The 22,097-nt window shown below is 33.4% G+C and overlaps 1 protein-coding gene across 1 annotated transcript in view; it reads right to left on the reverse strand.

Annotated features, from left to right (window-relative positions):
• TMEM232 (transmembrane protein 232) overlaps window positions 1–22,097 on the reverse strand; it is a 179,140-nt gene that overhangs the window by 120,696 nt on the left and 36,347 nt on the right. Inside the window, exons 8-9 of the mRNA XM_069492237.1 lie at window positions 13,312–13,435; window positions 12,258–12,510 (exon numbers count right to left, since the gene is read on the reverse strand). Coding sequence (XP_069348338.1) covers window positions 12,258–12,510; window positions 13,312–13,435 — 377 coding nt within the window. The remainder of the gene's footprint in view (window positions 1–12,257; window positions 12,511–13,311; window positions 13,436–22,097) is intronic.

Consider the following 22,097-nt stretch of genomic DNA (forward strand, 5'->3'; position numbering starts at 1 on the left):
GGAAGGAAATTATCAGCTTTCCACATATCCGTTAAGTATAAAGCAATCTTAGACCACAAAATTTAGCTCTTATTCACGGTTTAGAAAATGGAGTACAAGTGGACAGAATATTTGGCCACAGGGATGACTCTTTTTCCTTCACCTCATGCTTAAAATTTCCAGCTCTTCTCACACATTCTGAACTGAAAGCATTCTCCTCTGCCTCTCCTGCAGTTCCAAGGGCCCTGTGTGGCAGCTGGATCCTGCAGTAAGTGGACAGAGGGGAAGAGTGCCTGCAGCAGTTCCTCCCCCGGATCTCTGCTGTCTCTGAGGTCCCAGGCTCAGGGCAATTTTCCTGACATGTCCAGTTCCAGGTCTTTCTTACTCCCATCTTGAAGTACTAATATAAACAAGAAAGAGTACAGTATCCTGCCCAGAGAGTCAACCAACTCATCTCAAACTGGACATTGCATACATTTCCTCAGGGAAGTTTGCAGGTGTGGGAAAACACGTTTGATGTTCCAATACTTACAGGTCAACTTGGGGCACACAGCCTAATCCCAGGGAAAGGGGTAGTAGAAAGAATGGGATAAAGGTCAAGTTAGGATTTACTCTTGGTCCATTTATGGCCACCTAGCAAGTTTAGAAACCATATTGGAAGCTGACGATGGCAATAGTAATGACAAATGATATTTCTTTTACTATTTTGTTATTACCTTTATTTTATAATATGCATATATACTTCCCAAATTTCACTTTATTTTAACTTGTTCTCATTTTTTCTTCTCAAATATTGTATAAATTTTCCAATCACATCTTTTATGATTTGTGATTTTTCTGTTTTGTTAATGAAACTCTTGCTTGCTTGAAGGTCAGACAGGTATTGTGCTCTGTTTTCTTCTAGTTATTTTAAAGGCTTTCATTCATAAGGAACTTTTTAAACTTATATGTGATAATGGTGAAACTTAAATAACTTTAAAAAGTGGATAATTGATTATCAAAACACTATTCACAATTCATTTTTTTGAGTTCATTCCCATTAAAGTGCTGCATTTATGAAATATCAAAATAGCATATTTACATACACACCTTCACACACATACACACACATGTGCACACATGTACAAATACCACAATTACACACACAAATGTATCCCCAGAATTTTTTTACATCCAAAATATTTTTAATGTGAATGGGACACAGAGAACCAAAGGCCAGTGCTGCTTAGCAACGCTTCCCTAAAAGATGGAGCACAGCAAGACAAAGCAGCATGGCAAGGACAGACTTTCACATCCTATTGGTAGACTTTTTACAAAAATAATAAGCCATAAACCACATAGGTAATCAGTGGTAGAGTTTATGTTATTTCTCGTAAGTTTTTAAATTTGAATTTATCTCTTTTTTGTTGTTAGGATAGCCCAAGGCTCAGATGCATTAGGATCAAGTCTAATGTTATAACATTGTCAAAAGAAAACAGTAATTGAGGTATTGAGTGTTATTTTATTTCAAAACCAACCAAGAAAATAATTACTTGAAGGAAATAAAAGCAATATAACCTCAGTGGGAAAATTGTCCAGTTATAAAAAAAGAAATTTATAAAATAGTACTATACAAAACTAAAATAATTCATTATCCAAAAAAATGACAATTCACCAATTTTATATCTATTAAAATATATATACACGTGTGTGTGTGTGTGTGTACTATAAATTCAGGTTAAAACAAAAACAGCACAAATGACACCAGGTGAATATAAAAATAAAACAACATACTTTACAGGTATTTGACTAATTCTATGAAACAAACAAATGTTGGACTTTGATAAATATCCAGTGTATACAAAGCCCCTCTGACATTTGATATGTTATCAAATAAGATGGTAAGCTCCAAATCTGTGCATGCTGTGATATTAAAGCTTGTAGGTGATAAAATAGATCACTAAATTGTCTTAGTATGATGTGCTAGTTGAAAAACCCTGACATTTTTCTCATTGTTCAAAGAGAGTCATTAACTATACTTAGTTGCCTACCCACCAGACATACCTTGCTCCTCTCTTGAAAATAGAATCTTGTTTTGTACCCAGATCCTGGAAATGAATTCTCATGGGTCATAACAAATGCATCCCTCTTCACCAGACATTTATTTTTCCAGGCTTCCTGGTAGCTAGTGGTGACCAGTGTGTCCAGTCCTGTCAATTTTACACAAGGGACAGTCATCTGGGCTGCTTCTGGGAAATCTGTTATTTTATGATAAGAGGGACAGACTCTAGAAGAGAGCCAGTATCTCCTTCTCTTTCTTCCTGCCTTGCAACACTATGTGAGTCTGTGAAATCTGGAGCCCAAAGCCATCTTTTAATAATGAGGAAACAAAAAACAAGCATAGGAATAAAAATCCAACATCCTGAGACATCAGAGTAGAAAGATATAAAGAAACAGAATCTTAATGACAACTACAGGTGACTAAAACAGTCTCCTTGCCCCTCATTGAGCAAGATAATAAAACTATAAATCATTTACATCCTGATGTGTGTGATATGTTTGCCCCATTCTAATGCAAAAATTAGATGGATGAGGAAGGAATGAAATTATGATGAAACAAGTACTAACTAAGCATTGGCCTATTAAAAAAGAAAACTAGCATCAAATAATAGAAATTAAGTATTAACTACCCACCAAACTAACCAGCAAATTTCTACCATTAGATGTGTCAGTCATTAAGGCATTTGAAGAAGAGATGAGTGAGGTGAATAAATACTAGATCTAATTTTTTTTGTCTTTCTTTTCTTTTTTCTTTTATTTCAGCTTATTATGGAGGGTACAAAAGTTCAGGTTACATACGTTGCCCATGTACCGCCTATCCCCCCAAGTCAGAGCTCCAGGCGTGTCCATTCCCCAGACAGTTCGCATTGCACTCATCATGTAGGCATACACCCATCCCCTCCCGCCACCCCCCACCTCAGTCTGATATCTGATTGGTATCATTCCCAGATGTGAATTTAGGTGATGATCAGGGAAACCAATTTTCTGGTGAGTACATGTGATGCTTGTTTTTCCATTCTTGGGATACTTCACTTAATATAATGGGTTCCAACTCTCTCCAGGAGAACCAAAGAGATGTCGTATCACTGTTATTTCTTATAGCTGAGTAATACTCCATGGTATACATATACCATAATTTACTAATCCATTCATGAATTGATGGGCATTTGGGTTGTTTTCACATCTCTGTGATTGTGAATTTTTCTTCTATAAACATTCAGGTACAGGTGTCTTTGTCATAGAATGACTTTTGTTCCTTTGAGTAGATGCCCAATAATGGGATTGCTGGATCGAATGGTAGGTCTGTTTGAATCTGTTTAAGGTATCTTCATAATGCTTTCCACAGGGGTTGCACTAGTTTGCAGTCCCACCAGCAGTGTATGAGTGTTCCTGTCTCTCCGCATCCACGCCAACATGTGTTGCTTTGGGACTTTTTGATAAAGGCCATTCTCACTGGGGTTAAGTGATATCTCATTGTGGTTTTGATTTGCATTTCTCTGATGATTAGGGATGTTGAGGATTTTTTCATGTTTGTTAGCCATTCTTATGTCTAAATTTTGAAGTAAGAGTGATAGATGAAGGAAGCGACCCAAAATGTCATTGAAGTTGGAATGTGTTAAACGTCATAGAAAGGATTATAACAAACAAGAAAAAAATAATGAAATGATTTTTAAGATGGAATGAAAGATACCCTTCATGTTAAGAAGGCCAACATGCTGTATGGAGACCCTGGTGATCCAAATCCTAACACAGTCAATGTCAACAATGAAGATAATCTTCTGGATTGCTACAGGGATGAGGGGTTCACCCTACTTCTCACAAATTTATTACCATTTACCACAAATTTACTCACTTATACCTCATGTGGCTTAAGAAAAGCAAATCTTGCCCCAATTTTTCAGGGGTTTCATGAGACCTCTGCCCAAGCAAGGCAATGTGTCACATTTTCATGGCTATGTTTCAAGGGTAAGCAAATAACTCAATAAACCAATGAGTTATGATTATCATTAGACTTGAATTTAAGAGGATGAACAATCCAAATATGGCTAGTGGCATGTTGCCAGATCATTGATCCAAGGGGAAAACCACTAAAGGCAGGGAAAAGCTGAGGGTAGAGAAAAACAAAGTAATAATATCAATACCCAAACTCCAAATTCAGCTGTGCATGAATCCAGCCCTAGCAAAAGACTATTCAATTATATGAAGCAATAAATATCATTTAGCTTAAGCCATTTGGGGCCAGGTTTTCTATCTGTATAAAGCATAAAATTCTTGATTAGTAGACAGGAACCGCAAAGCCAGTTTTTGAGTTCTGTAATATCGATCTTTCTACATCTGAAAAGCTACATATCACTTTGATTTTTCTACTCTATAGGTTACATAACAAATTTCTTCTGGAACATCTACTCTCTGATACAAGAAGCTCAGTAAGTCCCAAGCACATGAATGAAACATGAAGAAAACTACACTAAAATGTATCATAATCAAATTGCCCAAAACCCTAATAAAAAGAAGATCTTAAAAACAGCCAAATTAAAAAGAGAAGTTACATAAAACCAAGGATAAGAGTGGTGCTAGATGAGCTGGAAACAATGCAAGTGAAAAGCAAATAGAACATAGAACAGCATTGTTATGGTACTGAAAAGGGGAAAAAAAAAGTCACACAATATCTGTCAACTAAGGATTCTAACCCCAACAAAAATATACTTCAAAAACAAAGGTGAAATACTTGTTAAGATACACAAAGCTGAAAGTATTCATCACTAGCAGAACCACCTCATAAAAAATGGTAAAGGTCCTTCAAGAAGAAGACAAATGAGACAGATGGAAATATGGATGGACCTACATTAAAGAATAAATATCATGAGAAATAGCAGCTACATGAGTAAATATGTAATTTTTTTCTTATTATTTAAAATTTTCATCAAAGAAGATATGTAGATACAAAACAAGCACATGAAAAAATAATCAACACCATTAGTCATTAGAGAAATGAAAATTAAATCCACAACTAGAAACCATGATATACCTATTACAATGATTTAAATTAAAAAGAATTACCATAAAAAGTTTTGGTGAGGATGAAGAGGAACAGGATCTCCTATATACCTATACTTGAAATGTAAAATTCTACAAATACATTGGAAACAGTTTTGCAGTTTGTTAAAATGTTAAACACACTCACCATATGATCCCCCGTATTCTACTCCTAGGTATTTATCTAATAGAAATAAAGCCTATGTCCATATGGGCAAAGACTTGTGTAAAAATGTTCATAATAGGTTTTTTTGTAATTGCCAAAACCAGAAAACAACCCAAATGTTCACCAACAGGTGAATGGATAAACAAACTATGGCATATCTATATGGTAGAATACTACAGAGCAAAAAAAAATGAATTATTGATATACACTATAACATTGATTGAATCTCAGAATAACTATGCTAAGTGAAAGGAGCCAGACAAGACTCACTTATGTAAATTATTCCATTTATTTAAAATTCTGGAAATACAAATTACTCTAATGTGATGGAAACATCAGTGATTACCTGGGGACAGAGTGTGGTAAGTGCTAGAGAACGATGGAAGAGAGGAGCTCAAAGGGGTATGTGTAAACTTTTGATGATATATATTTTCATTTATAGTTTTTCCCCTTTAAAAATTTTAATAGAATTAGGAAGTATAAGGTGAATTTCTGTACATGTGTAGATTGTATAGTGGTGAAGTCTGGGCTTTTGTACCCATTATCTTTATTATGGTGATGGTTCCATGGGTGCCTGCATATATATTAATACGTAGAGTTTAAATATGCACAGTTTATTATATGTCAATTATACCTCACTAAAGCTATTTTAAAAATCTAAAACAGATTAATTTGGTTAAATTCTGTATACGTATATAAAATAATCAGCAGTACTATACTTTTAGATTTGTCAGCACACAGAATCCTGAACTGTTAAAATTGCCTCAGTTCTATTACTAACATGTATATAGATTTTTAAGGCAGTTAAATATATTCTAAGTATAAAAACCACAACCTTATTACTGAATACTTTTTCTGAATAACCTTCATCAAGGTAAGTGGTATATAGAAAATTTAATAGAGTATCATTAAAAGTTTCAACTGGTTCCAATATTCCAATTAACTTTCATTTACTTTTTAAAAAGGAATTATTGCTCTGTACTAATGTTTTTTCCTAAGTTAAAATGAATCAAAATGAAGCACACAAAGTTATTTTACAACTGTGACATATATTTCATTCACTACTATCATTGGAGAACCAGTTTCAGAAAATCATTCTCAACAAACAAATGAAAGAATGCTATATTTACTTTTTCCATTCAGAGACAACACTGAAAGGAAAGTACTCAGGTTCCATTTAAGAAGTTAATTATGAAAATATGTAAAAGACTTCTTGAATACTTCTGGGATTTTCAAATTAATCCTATCTCTGATGCAAACATGATACTTAGATTTCCATGTGTAGGTAGTTTCAACTCCACTTAAAGTTCAACTCCTTGTTACTTTTCTTGAAATGTGACTTTGGAAGTATTTTAACTGAAACCAAAATGTCAAAATAAAATAAGGTGTTAACTCAAAAAAAAAAAAAAAAAAAAAAAAAGAAGTTAATTATGAACCATACTGAAAATATGTTTTTCATGTACTCCAAAAAATTACCGCAGAAACTAGGCAGTAGGCAAAGATACAGGTGACGGCAGGATGGAGAAGTGGTAAGGAAAATCAGTGTGATTATCTTCACATATTTGAAGGGTTTGCAACATTGGAAAAAGAAGAGGCTTTTGTTGATTGCCACAAGGGGAAAAACTTAAGCCAAAATTTGGAAGATAGCAAAAGAAAGATTTAATTGTAATATAAGGAAGATTCTTTTACAGAGTCCAAAAGCGAAGTGACCTGCTTTGCAAGATGAGGAGTTCCACCTCTCTGTTGACTTTTAAGCAGAATCTAACTTCACTATTTGCAAATGGTCTAGAAGAGATTTTTGTATTAGAGGAAGACTATACTATATTACAGAGAAGATTTTTACTACTCTAATATATTTTTTGTTCTATCATTCAAATCTGTTCCTAAACATCTCATGTTCTTATATAAGACATGCTGAATCTATGTCTGTTGGTTTTCCGCAGAATACACCGTTTCCAAGTTTCATTATCACAACACAGACTTCAGATAATTAAGGCTTCTTTAAAAATCTATCATTTATCACTGTGAAACTAAAGTAGAACATAGAAAGGTGGCATTTCAAATTTAAAGGATACAATACAAAGCTGTGCTTCCATATTTGTAAAGTTATATATAAAGCATCAGATATAAATACCAACTGAATGATTTCAGGTCTGCAACAACAATTAAAAGAAATATTTTCCTCTGATGAGAACAACATTTTACTACCGTGTTTAACAGCTGAACTTAAAGGCAAGGTTTTCTCAAACTATAATGTGGAAAGCATTTTAATGACACAGATTCCTGGACTACATCTTTTAGAATGTCTGATGCAAAGTTCTAGAACATGGTCCAAGAACTTACATTGAAAATAAGGACCACACATAACACAGAGTCTGTGGCAATGCTTTTACAAACAGTGCTGTTGGATAACGATTCCTGAGAGAATTTCTCAATGTCACCATTTTCACATTCTTCAACATGCAGATGAACAACTTTTTTAAAATTTTATTGAATGGATCAACTAACCTCCTTAGCTCAGTATAAAGAGGTAGTTACCAGCATAGACTCTGAAATCAGAATGCCTGCATTAAGTCTCAAATGTACCATTCACTAATTATATTTCCTTGAACAAATAAACCTTTAGTGCCTCAGTTTTCTCATCTGGAATATGGGGAAATTATGATTCTCTATCTTGTAATTTTGTTGTAATGATTAATAAATTAAGTGATTCACGTTAGTGCCTAAAACAGTGCCTGGCACATGGTAAGAGCTCAATAAATAAATAAATTAAATAAATACAAGTTAACTAATATTATCCTTTATGATCCATAAAGGCAAAATGTTTCTCAAAATCAGAATCTCAACAGGGATCAAGCAAAAATTCTGTGTGCTTAAATAATTTAATTTTTATCACCATCCCTCGTATTTTTCCCATTCAAAATAATCTCTTCTAGGGACTATGCTGCAAAAATTTGTATTTCAAATAAGGATTCATTCAGGCACTTGAGCACATTCAAATCTTCCTGCAGCTCAACTGGACTGAGGGCATGTAGGATGGCCCTCCATAAAAGCAGTAATAAAAGTCAGACTCCGAATTTCAATCAAGTGTTAAATGTATAGGTGGTATTTGTAAGAACACATAGAAATTTCTATTCAATTTTTAAAACACCAAAACTCAGCACTTCAGTCACTGCCCAGAGATGCCACTCTTGAATTAATAGACACCTGACTCTATGAAAGCTTGTCTGGTACAAATCTTAGAGTGGAAAAGGGCCACACTAAGTAGCCATGCATTCCTCTAGATTCTTCAAGTTCTGCTCCTATATAAAAGATCAATAGTAAATTATCTTTGTGGAAGTCGTTATTTTAGTTTCCTATAATAATGCCTTCAAAAAACTATGATTTAAATTGTTTCTTTATAATGAAGGTTTTACATAAAAATGATCCATGTGAATTTTATTTAATCCTTTCATTAAAGGTTATTAATGCAATTTTTAAATGTTTTTTACTGTCATTTACAGCTTTATATATAAATAAAATAAGGACCTTCAGGATATCTGATGTATGTATGAATAAGTGTTAGAAAAAGAAATCCTTCCTCACTGATTATTTCTCATTATTATAACAACATTAATAACTATATTAACAACCATAACATCTATTAACATTTATTGAACTTTTTGCAAAAGGTAATATGCCAAGTGTTTGTATGTTTCCATAGTTTTTTCTCACAAAAAGTCCTATGATATGGATAGCATTCTTATCATAATTATCAGGCCAAGAAAGTAAGGTTTAGAAAGATTAAATGCTTTGATCTAGGATTCTGAGATATAAGTGACAAAATGAAAATACAGTACAAGTTAATGTGATTCCAGAGCTGATTTTTTTCACTGTAAACAAAAGACTGACTGAAAGGGTAAAATTATGAGGAAAAAAAAATTAAATTAACTAAAGCAGAAGCCCCAGTTTTTTTATATCACTTTCCAGAAAAAAAGACCATCTTTTCCAATAATCATATTGAAAAGGCCTGCACAGATGGTACTGCTTTTGGAACCCTCTATTTTCTGTGGTCTTGCAGAACTGGACTTCATTACCAAAGATCATGCATACAGAAAAACCCAGGCAAAATCACTTTCTCTATGTGAAAAAAATTATTCAGTGATGCTATAAAGGATCAAGTTATAATGAACCACATCAGTATAGTTTTTTAATCTGACTGGTGAAATATTTGACAATGCATTTGCCAAGTGATGAGTTTTCATAGTAGTGACTGACACAGGAAGCCAGAGATTCAGTAAAAGAAACGTGAGAAAGAAAAGAGCAAGAGTTTATGTCCAGAGGTGGTATACTCTCTGGCTCTGACAGAGATGAAGAAAATTGCATAACACATCCTTGAGATGTCTTTAATCAAACTATTAGTAGATTGTTAACTTATTTAAATCATTTCCCACAAGAAACCACAAATATTCTGTAAGAATTAAAGGTTTCAAAATACACAGAATCATCAGTGAGACAAATGCCACTAGTATTATTTATGGTTTATATAAATACGAGAAGTTTGAAGTCATAGAAAATGCATTGACTTTTGACTGTGGAAGACGTACTTTTGAAATGCCTATCCTCTTTATCGCAGATCAAATCTTTAAAAGCATTCCACAGCTACAAACATCTATTTGCCCACTGTGTTTAGAAAACATTGACAAAATACTGATTAATCATTTCATTGCTTTGTTCAAGTGCAAGCATAGAAGGACATCAGTGAATGCAAAGCCAACCATTGTCTCTCACCACTTGTAAATGTACAAAAGGCATCTCCTTCTAGAATCTAGTCTGTTAGAGATTGCCTTCCACTTCTCTATCACCATGCCATTTAAAGAATAAAATGCTGATAACATGTGATCTGTAGAGATGGCTCTTTGATCCATAACATTGTCTGGTGGTTGGTACAAAGAGATGCAGGAACTGCTAATAAAGCAATTTATTTATTCAATGACAAATGATTATACAGAAGTACCATCTTTAATGAGACCATTGCTCACCATATAAGTATCTATGTGTCTAGCTTATCTTGGGACATGTATAAAAATAATTAGAATTTGCTGTTCTTGGATGCCCTACTTTTCCCTTGGTATTGGATTCATACTATACAGAAACAAATGTTCTTATTCAGATTTATAAAGATGAGAAAACAATGACCAAGGATAACATATCCTTGGCAAGTCTGATAGCTCTCTACAATGTGTGGCATTGTTCAGAAGTCAGAACGCTTACATAAATGCCAACAGAATTCTCAATAGTTCTGTTGTTGATGCCATTATAGGGAAAGAAATTATTATTTGAGCTAGGAAGATTTTGGGTGTGTTTTCCAGAAAACTGAGCATTGTTAAGGGGTAGATGATAAGCAGAAGGATAAAATCTCTTCCAAGAACTCACCCGAATTCTGTGCCATCAAAATAAAGTCTTCAGGGGAAGAAAGAAATGTCAAAAGAAAGGATCAACAATGAGCAAATGCATTCAATAAAATTACCAACTAGCTAGAAAAAATATCAGACTTCTGAAGAGGAAAAAAATGTGTGTCTGCAGAAAGATGCAAATCCATCATCATGAGTTTATGCCAGAGAGCAGGGGGTCATGGCCAAAGGGAGGCCAGGAGGCTTCTGAAAGTAAAGATTCTCTCTAGGGAGGACCTGTTCTGGATCCACCATGAGAAGATCAGCGAAAGAAGACAAAAAGAACTAATTTACAGCTAGACAAGAGTTGAAGGCCTAAAAGTGCAGATGAGTCTGTTTAGTAGCATTTTAAAAATCATGTGTTGAGCTGCTATATAGGAAGATTTATGACTATTCTGAATAATTGAAAGGGTGAACAGCAAAAGAAATGAATACCTATCTCTTCACTTTAGCAATACTACAAACATGGAAAAAATACAATTTGTGTACTGAAGAATAAAGATGTGTTTAAAATTGGCACCAATAAAAAATAAAAATAATCTTGAAAAGTGTGAGATGGTCAAGCAAATTACACTCAGAACTGATAGTTTCCAATCTATTGGTTAAACCAAAAGTACATTGAAAGTAATTTAAAAATAGTGAGCAAGTTTTAGAGACTGAAATTAATATCTACTATTAAAGCCTTACTATTTAAAATTATATTCAAGCAAAATTTACTCCAATCAATGAACTATGGTTCTGACAAAGGACAATATCTTGTCTCCTTCAATACTGTCAAATCTTGCAATTATATTTGAAATTTGGTGATTTATTTATTGCACAGTAAATCCACTGTCATTAATTGCCCACCTATTATGTGTCACTATGCTAGATGCTGGATTAATACGACTACAATTTAGACCTAATTCTCTAGTCTGCATTACCTCACAATTTAATGGAAGTGAGATTCACATACACAATAGATTATAAGTACATATAGACTGAAATAGTTTCACAATAAACCTAAAAAGAAAGTTCTATTAAACTGAAAAGGACTTATTTGAATTAATATTATCCCCATAGTACCCTTTGAAAAATAAAATTATTTTATTCTATTAGCTCCCATACACACAGGAGCAAAATGACCTTTAGTCTTAAGACATAAAACAGGTACTATTTGATGGAGTATAAGATGTCAGGTGTGAAGACTGTATTATAATAGTTGAGTGAGTCATTATAGAGAAATCCTCTGAGCAGGAAAAGAATATGAGAGAAACAGTAAATGTCTAGAGAAAACTGAAGATAGAAGAGAAATTCTTAGGGGAAAAGAAATAAAAATAAAGAGGAAATAAACTTTATATATACTACATGAGGTTTCCTAAGGCCATCTTTGGTTTTCAAGAAATATAACTTGCATCATAAATCAACTGAATCTAGTTTTTATTTTGGTTGCTTTAAAATCATTAATAAAAATTTCCATGTTATAAAATATTTTCCTAAATTTGTAGGAATTTAAAATTATTTCCCACTTCTAAATGTTAACCTTTTGTAAAAAGCTTATTACTATATGTAGACAGGGACATTTAAAAAATATTCCTCATCAAGGTGAAAAAAAATTTACTTACAATTATCTGACATTTTTGAAGAGAAATATTCCAAAAGATTTAAAATACTTGTTTCCTGTAATTCTGGCTGTTTTTCTGATTTGTCCATGGGTAAAATATTTTTTTGTGAACTTTTACAGTCACAGAAACCAACAAAAGCAGTTTTTCGTAAATCAGAAGTGGCCGCATACAGGCAGATTTCTGCAAGAATTGTTGTATATGGATAGACCACATTCCAGGCCCAGGAAAAATCATCTACTTTGCAGCTTTCCTCCTGAAATGAGAAAATAGGTATTAAATAATCAAAATATCTTCTGTCATAATTAAGTACTATATGGTGTACTTAAAATAAGTATCTTCAAATTTTATGGAGTTATTAAAAGATCATAGTAAACTAACATTTCCAAGTGTATTCATTCATTAAAAACATAGGTAGATTGTATAAAACACAGTTCAGAGAAAAAAAATATATAAATAGATAATAAGTATAGAAAGAACAACTTTTCAAGTTCCTTAATAGTCAATGGAATGAAAATTAATCCAATGAGATACTATTTTCCACATTATGTTAGAAAAGAATCTTTTTGATATAAAGCTCAATTCGGGTGTGTGGCACCTTCCTATATGTAAGAAAGTTGTATCTTCTGGAGAACAATTTGGACATCTTTCCCAAGAACCTTAAAAGAAAGTGTGTTAGTCTTTCACTCAGTGATTTTATTAATTTATTCTAGATAAATACACAGAAATGTAAATATTTCATGTATGAGAATAACCATTCAACATTACATGCAATTAAATATGAACAATTAGAAACAAACTTAATGTTTCACAATAGAGAAATGTCTAAATAAATTATCTTACCCCATTATGTAATGTTACATAATGACAATGAAATTTGTTAATGCTAAATGGTAAATATAATGGTAAATGGTAAATGTATATTTATATTTAATTAAAATTATTATTACGAAGTCATATATATTATATTCTCTAATATGATAGATAATTTAGTGGCAAAAATAAAACATGTTCCTGTTCAAGTCTCTTTTCACATCAAAACTAGCAATGTTGTTACCTGATTCTGAACAGACATAATGCTTGAAAAAAAATCTCTCACTAGGTCCATTAAAGCTTTCAAGCAGGCCATGTTTAATTTTGCAGCCTCCCCAAGGATCAACAAAGCCAGCACTGAATCCAACCTGGAAATTTTATGGAAAAAAGAACAAAGATTTTAATGGGAAATAATAATAATAATTAATTTTTTAATTAAAAAAGTAATAGTCCAGAGGAAATGAATGTCAATGTTACCAGATACCTTTATTTTCAATAAATATTGGTATTGATTGACACTGACTATAGTAAAGGTCTACAAAAAAGCCAAATTTTGGTAAGATGTTTGAGTTCAGAGTAGTGCTCTGACAAAACTCTGAGGGCAATAAATACCACAAATGATCACATTTCTTCATAGATCCTAAATGACAAGCAATCAAGAGCTCCGAGTCTACAGAGTGCCCTCAAAATCTTACAATACGTTTTGATTTTTAACTTTTTGCAACTGATTCTATGAAATGAATTCAAGAGAGTGTTTCCTCCTCAAAATTGAGAACAAATAGAAGAAATGACTTTCCTAAATACTCCAAGAATTCAGCATTATTTGATTTTGCAAAAAGTACAACTTCTGAAAATCAAGTTTATATTTGACATGAATCAAAGACTGTTAGGTAACATTTTTCAAAATATTACAAAATAACTGGGAAATCACATAAGAATTTGCTAGCCATAAATGGATATATACTTTGAAGTTTTCAGAAATTTATATATTTAGTGCTATTTTACCCAATTGAAAGAGGCACAGTGTGAAGGAAAACTGAAAAGAATGCAAATGTATTATAAAATTACTACTGTATATAGCTGTTTATTGTCTTGATTTATAGGCCATTAATAAATTTAAAAGTTAGCATATTTTACAAGAATATTTGAATTTCACAACTGTGATATTTCAGGCCAGTAAGTTCAAGTTCATCATCACTTTCAAAAGGAAACACCTCTGATAATGGAAATTAAAGATAATTCTTTATATTTGAATAAGGCTTTACAGATCTCAGTGTGCTTTCACATAAATTATCTCATTTAATTTAAACAATGATTTTTGACACATGTAAGACCTTTCAAAACCTAAGCGTATACACACACACACACACACACACACACACGGAAATTGAGACATTAAATAGGTCTCAGAGACTTGTCCAAGCTCACTTTTTAAGCTAGTTTAACTGTAACTCAAGTCTTCTCCCACCTAGGGTATTTCCTGTTTTGCAATTCTGCTTTTCCAACCCCTTATTTAAGTACCTCAGTTTTTAACCTTAGTGTGGCAGGTGCTACCTATTGCCCTCCTTTTGTTCAAGATGGCAAAATGCCGTTTGTCTCTTCAAGATAGAATGTTCTGAATCTTGATTAGAGTAGTGATTATATGAGTGTATATATTTGTCCAAGGTCATAGATCTGTGTACGTAAAATGCATAAATTTTATTGTGTCTAAAGTATATCTCAATAAATTTGATTTAAAATTGACTGCCCAGACTACCTTGAAGCTTAGAGTAGCTATACAATGTAGATTTGGTTCATGAGATATAAATGAAAACATATTATGAAAGGCTTCCAGGAAAGCTATTATTTTTCTGGTTAAGAAAAAATAAATAAACGTAGATAACAGGTGTTTTGTTTTGTTTGTTTTTTCTCTTTTGCTCACCTGCTTCCTCCTGCTTGGAATACATACATGATACCAGAAGGCAAAATAGCCTTTTTGCAACAATGACAATGAACATCACATGCTAGGGATGACAGAAAAGGAGACTAGAGAAGCTTGGGGCTTGAGGATTTCCTTAAACACCTGCATCAGTACTGCACTGCTAGTCATGTGCAATAAATAAAGCCTTATCTGGTTATGCAATTGTAGTCATGTTTCTGTCACAAACAGAAGATCAAATACTACCAATGCACTTAACATGATATTAATGAGCATGAACTTTAAAGTCAGAAAAAATGAGATGAACTCTTAGCTCTGCCACTAATTAACTACATGATGTAGGGTAATTTATATACCCTACCTCAGTCTCTACTGATCTGTAAAGTAAATATAGCAAAACCTACCTTTCAGAAACTATTGTAAGACTTAAATGAAATACTCTATGTAAAATGACTAAGTTTGAAATGCTAAACTGAATTGAATTACAAACATACTATATCCCCAAAGTTAAAAGATACAAGTTTCATAACTTTCTTTCTCTATAAAGTTCTAGAGTGACTGAAAGAAGAGGTCCAGATGACTTCCAAGATGGAGAATGAGTCATTTTCCAGAGTGTTTGTCATTCATACTTTACAATAGGGTCAGTCAGGTAGAAGAGAGGATACTCATCGAATACATAAAACTTACATTCCCCTAAATATACTTCAAAATCACAAGGTTTTGGTTTTTCTGTTCTCTTTTAAGTCTAGAAAATTGTAGCTAACCGAGGGTACTCTCATTTCAATGAACTATGGATTGAAAAAGATCCATCAGTGTCAGCTACCTATGGTAGGAAAATGCTTCACCACAAACACACTATTTTCAATCAATGCTGCTGATTGCAAAATTTTCTATAAGAGAAAAATGCCTTCACCAAAAATAGAAGCATCAATACTTATAAGTTGGAGTTTGTTAAAAAGAAAAACTGAAAATCAATGCACACTGAAAGAAGAACTTAAATTGGATTAGGCTAGAAAGTTTAACAAAGCACTAGCTTCTTTGTGAATTTATTGTAATACAAAATGTCTCCATTATCAGTACATTGACTTAATTTTATGTTGCCATGAAATTAAATATGTACAAAGTAATTTATAACTATTATAGATTTTCCCTAATTTTTAAATAAAGAAACTAAGCCAGAAATTTACAGTCTTGTCTAAAATAACTATGTACACACACACTCGCACACACACACGCATGCACATACACATTTATAAAGAGGTTAGGAACATCAACACTCAAAGGTTTTCCTAGATTCTTCTTACTCCTCTATACCTGTGTCCTCAACAAGCAGGTTGTTGTTTTTAAAAGTGGAATGAAACTGTCCCCAGATAGTAACCCTTACACAACTTATTCCAACCTTGTAATAAGTATTTCAGAAAACAATGGCAATGTCAAAAATCCACATGTACCTAAAAACTTAAGAATGAAAGTGAGGTCACTAACAACAGCAATTTATAGGGAATTTCCACAAACCATAAAATTAATAGAGCTGGATTAACACATGCAATAAGGAGAATAAGGAGTACACCCATATCACTTCATGAAACACAACAGCTTTGTTTCCCTAAAGAAAGTTAAAAGAAAAACACATTTTAAAGAAAATAATAATCTCTACTGTTTATCCTGTTTTCACAGAATCAGAGAAAGTGCAACCAATACATCACCTTGGTGTACCGATTTTTAAGTAGCCAGAGTACTATTTCTGTGCTTCATGCTCATCTCTCCATATTTACACGGAGAGGACAGTGTCCGAATGATTAAAGGGGTAGAAAACAGTGCTTGTAGGGATGTGGGATGGGAGAAGGAGGGGGGGCGGGTGATATAATTTGAATACAGGAGTGTATTTTCTCCTCACAGGTAAACTATTAAAGAGTAGGGAGAATACAGAAAACTCCCTGATAATATTACAGCTTGAGTATTGCATTTTTAAAAAATTTTGTTATGTATGTTGTGAACACAAACCTCTTATTTAAAAATATTGAGTTTTTATAGATTATTCCAAGTTCTAGGATAAGTAAAATGTAAAAGTGGAGAAGAGGGACCTACCTGAGACCAATGAAAAATGTATCATAACAAGAGCTAAAGAGAGTATCAGTCTTAATATTCAGAGAGAATAATAATTCTGAAAAGCATTTCTTACAGGAACCAGAAGATATTTTCACAAGACCCTTAAGCATCTTTAATAAAGCTCAGGAATAAGAAACCACAATGAAAAGCCTTAATGCTGAGATGAAAGGTAGTATGGTAAGATAAAAAGAGATGGCAAGGAAATTAAAAATTATGACAATATAATTAAAATCCATAGTTGAGGAAGTTAACTGAAGAACTAACACTTCACAGAGGAAAAACTTGAGAAATTTTTCCATACAGAAAGAAAATGGCAAATTTAGACATATTATTGACTAATTGCTATTGAAACAGCCCGAGAAACTTAAAACCAAGAAAGGAAGGAAGGAAGGAAGGAAGGAAGGAAGGAAGGAAGGAAGGAAGGAAGGAAAGAAGGAAGAAAGGAAGGAAGGAAGAAAGGAAGGAAAGAAGGAAGGAAGGAAATTTAAAATTATGATGAAAAATGAAATTCAACTGAAGAAAAACCTTTCCATTTTCAAGAAGTTGAAATTAATGCAAGCGTCCATGAGAAATATATGGACTTTCCCACCATAGCGTAAAAAACAAAAACAAAAACAAAACAACCCTAAGCACCGAGAGGCAGGAGTTGGAAGCACATGTAAACTATGAGTAGTTAATCAATGGGAGACCTTCAGAAAACGTAAACCAGAGTCATAGCATTCGTGCACAGCTTCAGATAGCAGGGGCTTCTCTCTAGGTAAGCAGAGAACTCGCCTCAGTAGCCTCTTGGTCAGTGAGACAAGAAAGGGCGCCAGCTAACTGCTGGCTACCAAATTACAAAGATTTTCCAAAAAATCCTGGTCTAAAAATTAAAGAGGAAAAAGAGGAAGACTGGCTTTGAACATTTCATCATAACTCTAAGAAACAGCACAGCAACATTTAGAGATTTGAAGAGGAAATTAAAAAAAAACTGTGACCATAGAATTCTATTGCCACATGAAATGTATATTATACATTTTAGGGGAAAAATAAATGTTAATAAAAATGATAGCCAGCCAAGAGTTGTGTATAATGATGGGCTTACCTGATAAAATAAGTATCTATGCCCATACTTAGAAATTTATTCAAGCCAACAAAGAAATTAATAATAATATTGAACAGATTGAGAAGGGAAAATCCTAGTGTTAAATGGCTGCAAACAAGTGGGAAAAATAGATAAATTGTAATAAGTGAAAGTAACTTTACAAATATGATCAAATAATTAAGTGCAAATACATAGATAATTCTTTATTGAAAAGATAGAACAGTTTAAATAATCATTTATAATGTTATCACAAACTCAAGATTATATTAACAGACTAGGAAGGGGAGGGTTAGTATAAGTAAATCAGTCTCAGTCTTCACTGCACATGGAGAAGAGGGCAGTCAGTATATCATTCGATACTTTGACTGTTTAGGAAAACTAGTTATATTTATTGTGCCATTGCCTGATTTTTGAAACTCAAGAAACATGGATGACAAAAAGCTAGTCGTTAGCAAGTCTGCTAAAAGGGTTTTTTCTCCTGCGTATAGGACTTCACTCTTGGAGCTCCGGGGCAGCTGGTGGGAGGAAGGAAGGGATGGAGTGTCCGGTCTCATCAGGAAGGCACAGGTTGGGCACTCATTGTTTCCCTCCACCCAGACTCATCAGGCACCTCTGGCTGTTTGGTGGTTGGTGGTAATTAATCCCAGTAGCAGGATCCTTCAGTCATCATTTTTGTTCTTATTTTTTCAATATTATGGCAAGTTATGAGACACTGATTGGGGATGCAACTCCTGCCATGGAAAAACCGTTCTCCTTAAATAAAGTTAGCTGGAGAGTGTTATAATCACATTACTCTGTAATGCTGGCAGCAGTGAATGACAGATTATTGAGGGGAAGGACTTACGGAAAGGAGAGCAGTAAAGAAGCTACAATAGTTGTGAGATGATTAGGGCCCAAACCAAGGTTGTGACAGTAGGAATAGAGAGCAAGAGAGCAGTTCTGACGTGCAGTTAATGTGTGCACAACACTTTCAGATACTGGATCGGATGGGGAAAGTGAGGTGGAGGAGATAAGATGTCTAATTCGGTTAACTTGAGGAGAAGCTAGGATATGTACTGAGGTGGAAATTCAGCAGACAGAAGCCTGACTGGGGGAAAATTAGTTCAAATCTGAGCTAGCAGAACATGAAGCATCTAAGGAAAAATTAGATATAAAAGGTGCCGTCGTATTACTTGTTTAAATCTCCCAAAAATTCTTTGAGATGCCTAATATCTCTATAAAACTGCTAAACAGACTCTGGTTCATTTAGGCAACTCATTCAAAATTAGACAGGTAGTAAAAGACAGGACTCAAGCAGGACTTCTGATTTCGGGTTGAATTTTTTTCTTACTGCATGGTGGTGTAGCAGCACATGAATTGCATATTTACCCTTGATACAGACTAAATGGTTCCAAGAATTAGGATTAATAAGAAATCCAAGAAATGAACCACAGAGGAATCAAGGAAATGAATGAAGACTGAGAACCTACATTGACATTACAGCTCTTAAAGAATGAAGGATTACTGATGCAAACTTTTGTTTGAATAGTGTGGGTTAGACCATCACATGAACATTATAATTACTAGGGTCAGGCATATATACAATGTGGATATCAATAAACTAGCTGGAAAGTAAAGGCTTTGCTGCCCATACAAGGCAGTTCATTCTTTGTTCTATTCATTTCAATGCAAACACAAATACTGTACATCTAGAAAACACTTGCCATGTCAAGATAGTTTTAAATTGTCAAGCTTTCTTGGAATACATTCATGGTGCACATTAAATCGGCTATTTTGCTTTGGGAGATATAATTTTATATGTTATACTGCTCTGCTGAAATGCCATACTGCATTTCTCAGCAGTCTTCATTGGCTAATAATTCAATTATAAACACAATTCATTATTTTCATGTTAGATTAGAAAGCTTTTTGCATTGACTTGAGCTATCTCCCCAGAGCAAATGGTGCAGTTCATAAAAGGCCAAACCACAGGGTGGAGCACTGAGAGTATGAAGCGTCATATAAAATTGAACCATATTAAATGGAAATCTGCCTTCCAGCAAGCTGCTTATCTCCAGCTCCAGGTGGATAAAGGCCGTACTTGGCAGCTGGGAGGGGGCTCCTGCATTCTCTTTTTTCCTACTTCATCGTGTTTTTGTAATTTATTGTCTTCAGTACATACTTTCCTCAGTTTTTCCCTGTCCCCCAACAAGGCTGCTCTAATTCAGCAATTGCCTTCCTTGAGTCCTTTCATGAATCCTAAGCCTGTCCTTTTCCAGGCTCAGTTGAAACCACTTGCTTCTATTTGTTTCTTTTTGTATTGTAAGATCTTTATAAAGGGGATAAGAAGTCAGGCACGGAGATAGATGATGAATTACCTACTGATCAATAGCATCAGAAATGGACAGATGAGAACCATTCGCTCTTATGGACACGCACAGACACAATCAATTTTTGCCACTATAAATGAAATTTCTTCTGATATCTCAGTTAAATGGTCTACCTCAGCTTTTTAAATTTCTGAACATTTATTCATCATGTTACTTTCCTGGTATGCATGGCAAATGAAATCGCTCAGCTTACTCCTGATAATGGTCACTTGGCATTGAATTTCAGGTACTAAACCAAAGGGATCTTTGACCAAGTGTCACAATTCTAAGGTTATGGTCTAGCAAATACTGATGCAGTCTTAATTTACCATTGGGGCCTGATGCCTCAATATTTCCATTTCATTCTAAATATATTCAATGCATTTTCTTAATTTTTTGTATGTACCTAGTGGCACCTTAGGAGTACATGACACCAGTATTAAAATTTCCCCAGAAATGTAAAAGTATTTCTGGTTTGATTTTCATAATTATATCACTGTTTGTTTTGTCTTACCTGGGGTGATAGCCTCTTGAAAGCTGTATAGGCTGTTATATATATAAATTAAATACTTTATAAGAATAAAAGTTAATTTTTGAATATTGTTATAACGTAATAATTAACAGAATATTCAAATTGCTAACTTGAAGAAACAAATTATTCTTTAATGTCAATAGTTTTTGTTTACTAGTCATTGTTTTTAAAGAAAGATTAAATCCTTTTCTTAAAAATTATAAAAAAATAGAATCAGACTATAATCAACAATAAATTAGGGTATACTTTAAACTAACTAAAAGAGTGAAATTGGAATGTTCCTAACACAACAAAATGATAAAAGCCTGAGGCGATGGATATTCCAATTACTCTGATTTGAGTAATTTACATTGTATGCCTGTATCAAAACATCGCATGTACCCTATAAATACATACAACTATTATGTACCCATGATAATTAAAAAAAAAAAACTATTTGGCAGTACTCCTTTTAGCAATTATCTTTTCCTTTCTATTATAAGCAGTCACTGTATTTTATTTTTTTTTTCAATTTACCCCTTTGTTCATTGAGCCTTGTCTAAACGCTACCATTCCCTCCTTCATCTGGTTTCCATAATATCCTCCCAGAAAAAGAAAAGTCAGGACTCAGTGACATGGTATTTTCAAAGCAGGTAACTACTTAACAATGCAGCCAAAATGACAGTGGAATGATGCATTGGAAACAGTGTTATACTGGGATCCTTAAAATCTGGGTTCAGTCACTACTGTGTTACGAATGACAGAGAGTTAATAAACATAATAACAAACATGGCCTCAGTTTCTTCATTTTTTAAATAAAAATTGTTTTGTATTAACCCTAATCCCTTTAAATTCTATAAAATACTAAGTATAAAAATTGCCTCATAAATGTTTACAACCTTACACACAAATCATTAGCAAATTAAATAGATTTTGATAGAATACAATAAAACATAAAAATTGGTTAAAGAAACAATTAATTGGCTTCCAGAATTAGATATGTTAATCAGCCACTTTTACTGTTTTAGCACTTATTTAAACTTGTTTGTTTGGTAATTAT

Source organism: Eulemur rufifrons, chromosome 17 (assembly GCF_041146395.1).
Source record: "Eulemur rufifrons isolate Redbay chromosome 17, OSU_ERuf_1, whole genome shotgun sequence".
NCBI lineage: Eukaryota > Metazoa > Chordata > Mammalia > Primates > Lemuridae > Eulemur > Eulemur rufifrons.